This window comes from Podarcis liolepis (assembly GCF_965112155.1).
Source record: "Podarcis liolepis genome assembly, chromosome: 5".
Lineage (NCBI taxonomy): Eukaryota > Metazoa > Chordata > Lepidosauria > Squamata > Lacertidae > Podarcis > Podarcis liolepis.
In genome coordinates this window covers 94,204,290-94,216,883 of record NC_139556.1, presented here as the reverse complement: position 1 = coordinate 94,216,883, position 12,594 = coordinate 94,204,290, and the positions used below count along the sequence as shown (strand labels likewise).

At 46.3% G+C, this 12,594-nt stretch overlaps 1 protein-coding gene across 10 annotated transcripts in view; it reads left to right on the top strand.

The window, feature by feature from the left end:
- The window catches only part of MCF2L2 (MCF.2 cell line derived transforming sequence-like 2), a 231,571-nt gene that overhangs the window by 205,127 nt on the left and 13,850 nt on the right, over nucleotides 1-12,594 (top strand). For 7 of the 10 annotated variants that reach the window (XM_083503907.1, XM_083503910.1, XM_083503905.1 and 4 more), the window contains 3 exons: nucleotides 3,511-3,606; nucleotides 10,983-11,072; nucleotides 12,241-12,312. The exons of 1 other annotated variant lie outside the window; for it this stretch is intronic. In XM_083503907.1, the coding sequence (XP_083360033.1) occupies nucleotides 3,511-3,606; nucleotides 10,983-11,072; nucleotides 12,241-12,312 (258 nt within the window). The remainder of the gene's footprint in view (nucleotides 1-3,510; nucleotides 3,607-10,982; nucleotides 11,073-12,240; nucleotides 12,313-12,594) is intronic. 2 more of the 10 variants (XM_083503913.1, XM_083503914.1) reach the window with 2 other exon arrangements.

The window sequence follows — 12,594 nt, the reverse complement described above, 5'->3', positions numbered from 1 at the left end:
CCTTTCATCTCTTATCACTTGGTTGCATGATGCTTGGGACTTCTATCGCTTGGAACATCAAGTGATGAGTGCAAAACCAAGTGATGGCTTGGGCACATAGTGCTGGACTTTCATGTCACATTGTATGCAGGCAGGCTTTCCCACTCAAGGCGCTTTTTAACTGGAGTTGCTGAGGATCAAACCTGTGGCCTTTTGTGCTCTGCTACTGAGCTAAAGCTACTCCCTGAATGGTTACGATTTTGACACAGGGGCCATACAAAGCTTTGACAGCAAGTCAGTCGACTGACGCTCTGTATTATCTCAGCCACTATTGTCTCCCCTGACTAGCAGTGGTTCCTCAGGACCTCAGATATAGGACTTCTGAAGCTAGTTGAGCGTCCTTTTAGCTGGAGGTGCCAAGGGAGCAGAATCTGAATTCAACTGGCAGCTCATTTGCATGGTGGAAAGTTTATATCAGGCAAACGTTTCTCTAGTTTACAGCAACTTGTTTTGCAAACGCTGTTATGTGGGGAGAGGGCACAAGGCAAACCACTCACCGTGTGGTCGTGTGAATTCTTCATTCATTCTCCAGTGAAAAACATATACTGCAATTCCATTCATCTGAAGCATTCTGTAGATTTGGAGAGCAAGCGTGCTGTTACCTTAGGATTTTTCAAAATATGAGGCTACACATTATGCATTTAGTAAGCTAGCAGTTTCAGCCGTTTGAGGTTTGGTCAGTCTTGCCAAGTAGCAGATTCCAGACCATTTGAATAGCAGGAGAGCTGCTCCACAGTGTTAACGTTATTTTTCAAACCACCCGTCCAATAGTTTGTGTGCACCCTCTGCTGGCTGAATTGGGATTTAATTCCATGTTCATGTCAGGGATCCTCAGTCATTTTGTGGCTGAAATTCCGCAAAAAGTCGTGAAAAGCTTGAACCTAGTTCACAGGTGTGTCATAAGGAAAAGCAATATGTTTCTTTTAAAAAAGGGGGGGTAAATTAGTGTGCAAACGATGGCACTCTGGCATGAGCTAACCTAGATGACTCATCTGTTGCAGAAAAACAAGGAGGGGCCATGGTGTTTTGGTTATAGTTGCTTTATGGCTCCCCAAGATAGTATTGCCAGGCAGTGCTGACTCCAGGATATGGGGGGGGGGCTTGGACAAGACACCTTCAATGGACCCCACTTTCCCCCCTGAAATGCAGAACCTGTGGCCCTTCCATCTCTCATCAGCCCCAGCCAGGATGAAAGCCAGAGTTCAACATCTGGGTGATGGGGGGGGGGAAGAGCACAGGTTCCTCATTCCTGTTCTGTCCCTTCATTGCCGTTGTTGTCTGTTGATGCTGCTCCTGTGCCTTGTCGTTGACCCTGCTGCTGGCAAGGCCATTTCAGATTTCAAGGTAGAAAGCATTTCTGGGGGAGAGGAGAGTTAAAGATTAAATTTCATGGGGATCCCCACTACGACCCAGAAAACCCTGTGTCTCAAATGTATGAGCAAGTCAGGTTAGCCAGAGCAGATCCTTGATCTTCTTTTGCCAGCAGTCAAAGGCAACCAGCCTCCCAAAGGGAACCAGCTAATGGAACACCCACCAGATGTCAAAGAGAAGAAAAACTACCAGACTTTTAGAAGACCTCTGAAGGCAGCCCTGTTTAGGGAAGCTTTTAATGTTTAACAGACCACTGTGTTTTAATATTTGTTGGAAGCCGCCCAGAGTGGCTAGGGAAACCCAGACAGATGGGTGGGGTATAAATAATAAATTTATTATTATTATTATTATTATTATTATTATTATTATTATTATTATTATTATTAACACTCCTGCAGGCCCCACGGCCTCCTCCGGCACTGGAACAGCCACGCAGCATTCCTGGGAAGGGGTCCTGGTGTTCTGGGACTCACAGCTGCTGTCTTGTGAGCACCCGGTATACCAGAGTAAAAGCAGCGCAGACGGAGATGAGGTATCTGGGCATACCTACTTTATTTCTACTAATTACAGATTAAAGAACATAACAAACACGTATGAGAGGAGTAGCCCTCATACAGACATCCCATCTCGTCGCAAGACAGAGCAGAAAGAAAAAGTACAATAGTACCAGAGACAGAAGTCACACAGATTGGCTTCCTTTCTCACGGAACAGAAAATAAACAAGAATCTGGTGATCATTGCAATGGGAGGAGTGCAATGCTAACACCAGCGTGGTGTAGTGGTTAAGAGCAGTGGACTCCTAATCTGGTGAACCGTGTTCGCTTCCCCGCTCCTCCAAATGCAACTGCTGGGTGACATTGGGCTAGTCAGACTTCTCTGAAGTCTATCAGCCTCCCTCACCTCACAGAGTATTTGTTCTGGGGGATGAAGGGAAAGGAGATTGTTAGCCGCTTAGAGACTCCTTAAGGGGAGTGAAAGGCGGGATATCAAGTCCAAACTCTTCTTCTTCTTCTTCTTCAACCTTTTCTTATGCAGAAGTGTACAACATGGACACTGTGGTTATACAGATTTGTAGATATTTATCTTGATTTCAGTTGACAGATTCTTCTTCTTTTTTTGGTATTGAGTTTTCCCCGTGATTTTTTCTTTCAGCACAATATTATTTTTTGTAAGTAGCATTGTGAAAAGTCACTCAAACATTTGTAAACATAAATAATATTTTGGGAGGATTTGCTGCGCCGGGGCACCTGCAAAGAGACAGCTTTGCTTGGGGATGTCTGCTGGTGAGCACATCATGAAGGAGGGCTTTCACCTTAATACATGCAGCTCATATTGTTACACTGGAAGCCCTATTTCAGAACAATCCCTGCATTGGGAATGGGGAACCTCAAGCCCTAAAGATTCTCCCCCTAGGCTACAACCCTCCCCAACCCTACTCCTCAAGTGCCCTCCTCAAGTAACTGTGACTATGCCTGTTGCTTGCCTGGCTGGAGGATGGAGAGGTGTGATCATTTGCAGAAACCTCTGGCTTTAGCGTGGTCTACTGCACAAAGGTAAGAGCCACACCCATTGCTCCACCCACTTATGATTCTGGCTCCGCCCACCCTGGATGGTTGCCGGCAAGGGAATGTGGCCTTGATGCTTTAAAGGGTTCCACTCAATGGTCCATAATTCCGTGAGCAGCCTTGGGTGTTTTGTGGACACTAGAGTTTTTTTGGTCTTTTTTTAACTATTCGCTTTTCACTTACTTTCCTGCTGACTTGTCTTCCTTTTGGAACCGTGTGTTCCCTCCCTCCCCACAAAGCACCTTCCCGCCTTCTCCATTTTGCTCCCAGGTGAAACCTAGCTAGTCAAATCTATCCCTTGCATAACAAGAAGGATGTTTGGCTCAGCTAGTTTGCTTCCTTGTTTCCACAGCCACCTTCCCAGCTAGTCACTTGCTGCGCAAGCTCACGGCTGGCCAAGCGTTCCAACTTTTTAATCACCTCCCCCTTTCTCTCCCCCCCCCCACAAGCTCTTAACTTTGCTCTCTCCACAAGCTGCAAGGCTGACCCCTCTGCCCTGCCTCACCTCTCTCTTCCCTCTGCCTCTTTCTCCTAGCTGATTATTCCACCAGCCTTAATCTTGAGCGCTCAGCTCTTGCTCGAAAGCGGTTCACATTGCAAGGTCTTTCCAACCGCAGAGCTCCACCCAAAGGTAAAACCACCGCCACTCTCAGCGCTTGATCGCCAGCCACACGTCTCCCGAGCACGGTGTCCATCCCATTACGTCATCCATCGCACCCTGCAAGGGTGACTGCATCCCATCATAATGTCCTCGTCCGTTGTACCCATCCCCTAGCTTCACCCGGGCTGTGTTCACATGACCTGCTTAAAACACAGTGAGGCCATTTCCCCACGCTGCGTTTCAAACTGCATTTGCATGCTGTTGCACAAAGCGGTACGGCAGGATACATTTCCCCCCAAATTGCCCACTTTTCTGTCTGTACCACCAATGGGTGGAGAAGGGGTGCGGATGTCTTCATAGGGCTTACGTCTCCAAATCGTATTGAAGCTAGTTTGCAGGGAAATGCATCAAAATGCAATATTTCTCAAGGAACTACAGGATAGATGTGGATTGCGGCTTCAAAGCAATGGGAGCACTCTGGATTCAGAGAGAACAGGGGTGTACACAGCCTCAGTGTTTTCTTCTTCTTGATAGCTACTAGGTGGTGTTTTTCAAAGGTAGCAGCTCTGCATTTAGGATGGTGCAGGTGGTTCCTCACCGCCCACAGGGCCCTGAGACGAGAGGATGCAAAACTGAGAAGATCCAAAATTGAGATGATCCATTTGTGGGTGCCCATTTTTGGCCTCGCTCAGGGCGCCATATTACGAAGGATTGCCAAATCTGGGGGCACTCCCTGGTTTTACTCACCTGCCTCTGACATACACATTAACTTCGCCTTCTCAATTTCTGTTGTCAGGCTGCTGTTAAAGGCCTGTTAAGAGGAGCGGCAACCCAAGCTTTTAAATGAATTCCCTCCTTTTTTTAAGAGCTGGAAAGAGCAACCAAAATGATGGATGCCCCTATGAGGAAACATTACAACTTTTGGGGACATTTTTAGTTAAAGGGAGGGGAGTAAGAGGAGACACAGTAGAGTTATAGGAAACCGTGCATGGGGGGGGGGGATGAATAGAAAAAAAGTTTTCCTTTGTCTCTCATAACACTATAGCCTAGAGCTGTCCAACGGAAGTGCTTCTTTACAAAGTGTGAAGTTAATCTATGGAATTTGCTCCCTCAAGAGGTTGTGATGGTAACCAACTTGGATGGTTTGAAAGGATGATTAGATGAATTTAGGAGGTGTAAGGCCTGTTGGGATGCTGCTGGGGAGACGGGGGCATCAGGCAGCCCCCCAGCTGGCTCCAGCCACCAGCCGGCAGCCGGGCGAACTCCGGTCTCCCTTGGAACAGCATCAATCAGCGACTCATAGCTTCAGAAGCCTTCAGAAACTTGAGCACGCTTTATCAGCAGAGTGAATAAATCTTCACAATGGAAGTGGCGGACAGAGACATGTGTAAGCATTATTTACAGGCGTTTATTCAGCATAGTTCAGGAACAAAGGGAAAAACATGTCTGCTTCCCTTCGTGTTCAAGCACACAGCAATAGAGCAAAAGCAATATACAAACGGAAGGTCCCAGCAAGCCTGTGCTGGAAGTAAACAGGCATGTGACTCACAACAGTCATGCTTGTTCCTTTTAAGGTGGAATGGAACTATATCCCAACATCCACCCGTGACTGTGAGCCACGATAGTCATGTTCCACCTTGACTATCAGAGGCAATAAGCCTTTGAATACCTATAGCTGGAAATCGCGGGCGGAGTGTTATTGTGTTCAAGTCAGGTCCTACCTGTGAGCTTCCCACAGGCACCTGGTTGACCACTGTGAGAACAGGATGCTGGGTCCAGCAGGGCTGTTCTTATGTCCTGGAGATGTTCTAGAAACGGTGCAGAAAAAACTGGAGCAACTGCTATATGAGTCAAGACTAGAGCTTTTGTATTAGATCCACTTGCAAGCCGTACCGTATGTTATATTAGCTGTGTACCCTAAAGCCCCAATCCAGATTGGAACTCTGGCATGGGGGTAGTGGAGCTCTATGGAAAGGGCCTAGCTCAGTGGCAGAGCTTCGGATTTACATGCAGAAGTTCCCTAGGTTCAATTCCTGGCATCTCCAGGGAAAACCCCCGTCTGAAAGTCTGGAACATCACTGCCAATCAGGATGGACAATCCTGAGCCCAGGTGGACCACAGAATCTTAGAATTGTAGAGTTGGAAATGATCCTGAGGAGCATCTAGTCCAACCCCCTGAAGTCTAGGAATCTCCATCCAACTTCTACGAATGGTCTTGGTCAGTATGAAGATAGCTTCCTGTGTTCCTAGTCTGTATTGGACCCCCTGTTTGCATAAGAAGGGGAAGCTCACATTGATGCAAATGAGAGAGTTCCCCTCCCAAATCACAAATATGCAGGGGGGGGCGCTGATCCAGATTGAGACCCCCCCCCCCGTCTCCCAGCTACCCAGCTAATCTAGCACATCATTTTGCCCTAAAAGTGATGGCCCAGCCTCCATGGTGGCATTGCAAGGTACAATTGTGTGGCATTGTATGAGGCACACAACTTAGGCTCCATCTCAAGGGAGATGCAGGATCAGATCTCCCAACATACTTTTTTTTTTAAGCCTTAAGAACACCATTTAAGACTTAAGAGCACCATAAGAGGGCCTTCTCGGTAGTGGCGGCCGCCCTGTGGAACGCCCTCCCATCAGATGTCAAGGAAATAAACAACTATCTGATGTTTAGAAGACATCTGAAGACAGCCCTGTTTAGGGAAGTTTTTAATGACGGATGTTTTAATGTATTTTTAATCTTTTGTTGGAAGCTGCCTGGAGTGGCTGGAAAACCCAGCCAGATGGGTGGGGTATAAATACATTATTATTATTATTATTATTATTATTATTATTATTATTATTATTATTCCAACAGGAGGGGACAGAGACAGGCAGGCACAACACAGACATTTGCCTTCCTCTTATATGTGGCTATTAACAGCTTTTTGGGTGGGAGAGGGGTTGATTTCAGTCACAAAAAAAGTCACAGGGGGTAGGGAGAGAATTAACCTCCTCTCTCAGACCTCTGATCAAAATGGATTTATTTAGAGGTGTGCCGGCTGAGGCCAATGTGAGTTGTGGTCCGGCAACATCTGAAAAGCACCAGGCTGTTGAAGGCAGATTTAGGACACTTTTAGCTGGCTTTTCGTGAAAATAAATTCCAGAGTGGGGAAACAAACGTGTGGCTAAAAAGGCATTGAGAGATCTAAGCAAGGGATCTCCTGTGCTAGGCAAAGTTTGCAGCTCAGATGCTTCAGTGTTTCACTGGTGGTAGTGCAGGATGCTACCCAAGATAAGAACTGAACCCCTGGCCCTCACTCTGTGGAACTTTGTCCAGCGTAGTTACCTTGGGAGGCAAAACATGGTGGGTTGGTGCTGGGAGCTCACTGGACAGTAGATAAACGCAGGGCTCAGTGAAGGAGGGGAGACAGAAATAACTTGGCCTACATATTTTATTTTCAGAACTTTTTCTTGCCAAAGGCCTGTAATAAACCCCGAGCCAATTTCTATTTGGCCTTTCCAACATTCCAAACAGATACTAAATCCAGACCACTAGGTATAAACATGCATGTGGAGTGTATTCAAGATCTTGCATAGATACTGGGCTGGCACAATAACTCTTTTTAAGTTGCCAGTAAATATGAATCCTCGCGGTGGTACTGTGAAGATGTTCGTTTGCTGTGCTGCACAAATCCCGCAGTTGATCAGCTTTTTCATGGAGCGCCTGTGGACAAGGCTGTGATCAGGCGACCTGTCATTTACACAGCAATAAAATACATTTCCTAGGGACGTGGGTGGTGCTGTGGGTTAAACCAAAGAGCCTAGGACTTGCCAATCAGAAGGTCGGTGGTTCGAATCCCCGCGACGGGGTGAACTCCCATTGCTCGGTCCCTGCTCCTGCCAATCTAGCAGTTTGAAAGCACGTCAAAGTGCAAGTAGATAAATAGGTACCGCTCCAGTGGGAAGGTAAATGGCATTTCCGTGCGCTGCTCTGGTTCACCAGAAGCGGCTTAGTCATGCTGGCCACATGACCCGGAAGCTGTACGCCGGCTCCCTGGGCCAATAAACCGAGATGAGCGCTACAACCCCAGAGTCGGTCACGACTGGACCTAATGGTCAGGGGTCCCTTTACCTTTTTAAAATACATTTCACCCTGGAGAAGGTTGTCACCAGGTGAACTGAGTGCCTGCTCCACCTGCTGTCCAGGTACTAACTATTGATGAGCAATTTCAAGGCACCATTGTTCCCCCTCCTTAGGGGTCTTTACCTATAAACTGGACTGGACTGGCCAGCCCTTCTGGATTGGCCAGCCCTTCAAACCAAGAACTGTAAAGTAGGACAAATGGCCATTGAGGCTGACATTTCAGTGACACAATAGGTCCTTCACCAGCAGAGATCAGCTGGGCTGAGTGGAGGGATGTCTTTGTATCATCCAAACCACGTCCAGGATTGCTCTGCCCAAACTTCTGGGAAACCACAACAACTAAACTGGCATGAAACTGATACAGATCTGTAGTGTAGGTAGGCCTGATTTTGCTGATCACATTGATTTTGGAAAAAAAAATGCTGATCACCCTCTAAAGATCCTGCTCAGAACTGATTTTGCAAGCTTACTGCTTTCAGACGTTCATTTTCTCTCTCACACACGCTTGCACAAATAAATCATTAGAGTTTTCAGTACAGGCTTCTGCGCCTGCTAGATTTCCAAACTCACAGCTCAGTGTGTTGCAGCATAAAACCTGATAGTATCTTAATGCTCATGAGAAAATGGCTTGTTTAGAAACTTTAGATGTTTGAAGACGCACTGGTGGTAACAGGATCACCTGCAATCACATTGCATCCGATTGTCTTGTTAGTTTGTGCTTCATCAGCTTTGAAAGGCCAGAAAGCAAACATTCCCGCTGGCAAATTTTTAAACCTGCATGCAGCTGTGTTACAACATGTATCATCTTGGCTGTCATGCTCATCTTCCTGTATTTAATAGGGCTTCACTCATGTTTAACACAAAGTACTGCCGGCTGTGATCTCCTTTCAAATTGACCGTGCCTATGCAGATGGCACAAGTGCTGACTGTTTTCAGAAGTAACCTTTTACCGTGATTGCTACTCCTAGCACTCGTTTACATGTCAGTTATTCTGAGAGATGAACCCAGCTCACTTCGATTGCAAAGCAAGGGCCATATCAGAGTTCGGAGATGGTTGTACATGTAAAACAGAGCTCCGGATCATTGTGAGCACTCCTGTTCTGGTTGTGAAAAATGAGAGGAATTCGGGATTCAGTGACCTGTTAATGACTTGGCATTGGATGAAACCTGGAACCATGGACCCAAATGGCCCAGATGTTGTTGGGTTACAACTCCCATCATCCACTGACCATGCGGATTGGAATGGGGACTCCAACGAAACATCTGGAGAACCTCTGGTTCCCCTTCCCTGCCCTACATGAACTGAAATGCAACTCACCTACAAAACATGGGCACCTCCAACTTTTGTGAAGCAGTTCTCCAACCCCCCAAATAGGTATGGAAAGTCATATATGAGGGGGAAGGATGTACGTTAGTGAAAGTTAGAGGTTGTGTTCAAAGTAGCGCTAAGGAGATTGTTCTGTTGGCCCAAGTGTCTCCGCTTGCCCAGTGGAATAATCTCCCCTCTCCTCATAATAACAGCTGCATCAGGCCAGGGCCCATCTAGTCCAGCGTCCTGTTCTCACAATAGGCAACCAGATGCCTGTCGGAAACCAGCAAAGCAGAACATAAGCACAATGGCCCTCTCCCTTCCTGTGATTTCCAGAAAGTGGTATTTGGAAGCACTGCTGCCTCCAACTGGGGAAACAGAGCAGAGCCATCATGGCTGCTTGCTATGAAAGCCCTTTCCTCTTCCACGAATTTGTCTAATCCTTTTTAAAAACTAAAATATACTCAGAGTCGAGAGTGGATTTCATGCTCTTTATTCAGCTCATAGTGGTGAGGAGGAATGGAAGTTCCCCCCAGAATATCTGCTTTATAGACATTATTTACACAGTGGGCCCCACGTGATTGGCTAATTCTGGGATTCTCCTGTAGGCCAATCAGGTTGCGGATTCACTTCCACCTGGAGCTGGATTGGGTGGCTCCTGTGGACCAATCAGACTGCTGCATTCTGAATCCTATTGTTCTAGGACCAATCAGACTGCTGCATTCTGAATCCTATTGTTCTAGGACCAATCAGACTGCTGCATTTTGGATCCTATTGTTCTAGGACCAATCAGACTGCTGCATTTTGGATCCTATTCAACTCCGTACATAACAAAAACCATCCAAGTTGATGGTCATCACTGCCTCTTGTAAGAGCGAATTTCATAGCATGACTGTGCGCTGGGCGAAGAAGTACTAAATCTGCCCTAAATCTTTCAACGTGGATGTCTACGAGTTCTAGCGTTTCTAGAGAGGGAGCAAACCTTTACCTCTATCTACTTTCTCCATGCCAGGCATAATTTCATACAATCATGTCACCTCTTCCTCGCCTTTTCTCTAAACTGAAAAGTCACAATCGCTGCCGCCTTTCTTCCTAGGGGAGTTCTCCCAACCCTCTGGAACAAATTTGGGGAGGGTGTTTAGGGCACATGCAGGACTAGGAGAGGGACAAGTCCCTTTGGGAAACAGGAGTCATTCCGCTTGCTCCCACCTGCTGAAATATTCAGTTGAATATGACCCAGTGTGTGTATAAAAGCCTTGTATTCAGGAACGATGCTTGCAAAACTGCGAATATCAAGACAAAGTTGCAAACGAAAATGTATATGTTATGAGAAATGCACACAAAACTGCGCTCAGAGTTTTGTTCGGACTTTTTCTTTTTTACTGGAAAATTATGCGGAAATGGGTCAAACTGAAGGATGGAAAAATTAGGAAACGAAAGAAACCAAAACGGACAGATTCATTCATCTCCGTACTTGCAGTGTGTGCCAGTAATTGCGTGAGAAAATGTCGTTTCTGTTATCCTAGTGGATAGGAATTTACACACCCAGCCACTTTAACACCTCATTAGCAATCTCAGGAAAGGAAAGAGTTGCAACATTTAGCAGGGCAGCTGATCAGTTTACCAAATGACCACAAGCAAAGGGTGGTAAGTTACCAGTTGGTAAATAGCTGCAGGGAATCATTTTGTATCTGGTCATTCATAGGCCATTGATGACCTCCTGCATCCCTCCATGGCAAACCAGGGGGTGGGGTTAGAACCCCCAGGGACTCCTTGGCCATGCAGACAATGCATGTTTTAATACAACAAGCCCTGAACAGAACTGTGATACGGTTTGCTGCAGTTTTCCATGGAAACAAGCTACCTTTCTCCAGCCTTCTCCTAGTTGTTGTTGTTGTTCTCCTCCTTCCTCCTCGTTTGCTTGCTTGCTTGCTCACTTCTAACCCTTCCTTGACCTGACTCTATCTGTCCTCCCAGATCCAGAATCTAAAGAGAGAGATGTAACCCGCCGCTTTTCCCTAGCTTCCTCCATCAGCACCACAACTAACACATCTGCTCTAACCAAAGGTACAGTCCCATTAACACTTCGCCGCCTTCCTTCCTCTGCCGACGTTGGTGCAAATGTGGCGGCGCTTGGAAACCCTTGCAAGCCTGAACCTGTGCTGTGCTCTGCAAGGCAAAGAGCAGAAAGGGTCAGGCGCACGACCCCCTCCAAACATTGTGCGCTACGGAGTTGCACCACCAGGATGGGAAGCAAGCCAGAACGGTTCAGTCTCTGGGTGCAACCAGACAGGCATAATTTCAAAGCCTGCCTGGTGCAGAAATGCACTCAACTGTGCTTCTGAGAGAAGGGCTATCGTCTCACCTGGACTGAGCTCTTGGGGGGGGGAAACCCCTTTTCTGGTTTGGAGCAGAAAGTGAATGTGAACACTGCTGATTGGTCAGCTTTTGGGTCAATCATGAAGTGACCCTCCTTTCAGAATAGGGCTTTGCTCGGCACTGACTGGCTCTCTCCTGAGTCCCTATGCCGACTTATAACTGTGTTTCAAAGGGGGTGGGTGGGAGATTAATGATAACGATAACAATAATATAATAGAGAAGGGGGGCAAAGGTTATGTTCTTTTGCTTCTCACTATGGAATGCTTTTTGGTTATTGCAGCATATCAGACGTTATTTTGGGGTGGATTTCCATAAAGTTATTTCAAGATAGAAAATAGTAGTTACGTGTATGTGAAATCAACACTGAACAAACTTGAGTAGATAAAAACAGTATTACGGTGGGGAAATGTAACATTTGTCAACTTGAGTTCTTTTCAAAACCATAGTAGACACCCTTGCTGGGTTGTTGCCTATGGTCAGAGAGAATGATTTGTAATCATGCTCAGATAGGTGCATATAGTTTTCACGTTAACACAAACTCGTCTCTGTGGGCATCATCTATGTATTTGGAATGGTAATACAAGTCCATTATTGGGGGGGGGGGGCTCTCTGCTTTCCTTCAGAATCACAGTTATTATTTTAAAAAGCAAGGTTTTTGGTGCTTTTGTTGCAAATCACAAGTATGTTCCCCCCCCACCTCTCGACAAGCTGACTTTAAAAAACATTATGATTGTGTTGTATGCTAAGATAAGCTAACCATTGCCCTCTGCTGCAAATCCTATTCTTTTCCATGCCAAGAGAGCCGGGTGAACCTCTAACTATATTTCGATTCTTGTTATCTGCAAACTCCACACAGGTCCCCTTGTTCCTGCAGTTAAAGTCAAGAGGCATGAAATTAAAAGCGATCCAACTCCTCTGGGTTTCGAAGGTACATGATGCATGAACCATTTGGTGACAGTCCCTTGATTATCCTTCATGGAATGCCTATACTTTCATCATCACCGGCATATGACATATGAGAGAGTTTGTAAGGACTCTCGAGTCAGCATATCAGCCCATTTTCTGGTTTCGGAATTAATCATCCTTTCCTGTATGCATATGTCTGACCTGCCTGCCAAGTTCCAGTTAAGGCATATTGGAGGCTGAAACGAAGAGAATGAGAAAGCCAACTCGACACACTCTCTTCCCTCTCAGACACGCAATGCTTCCG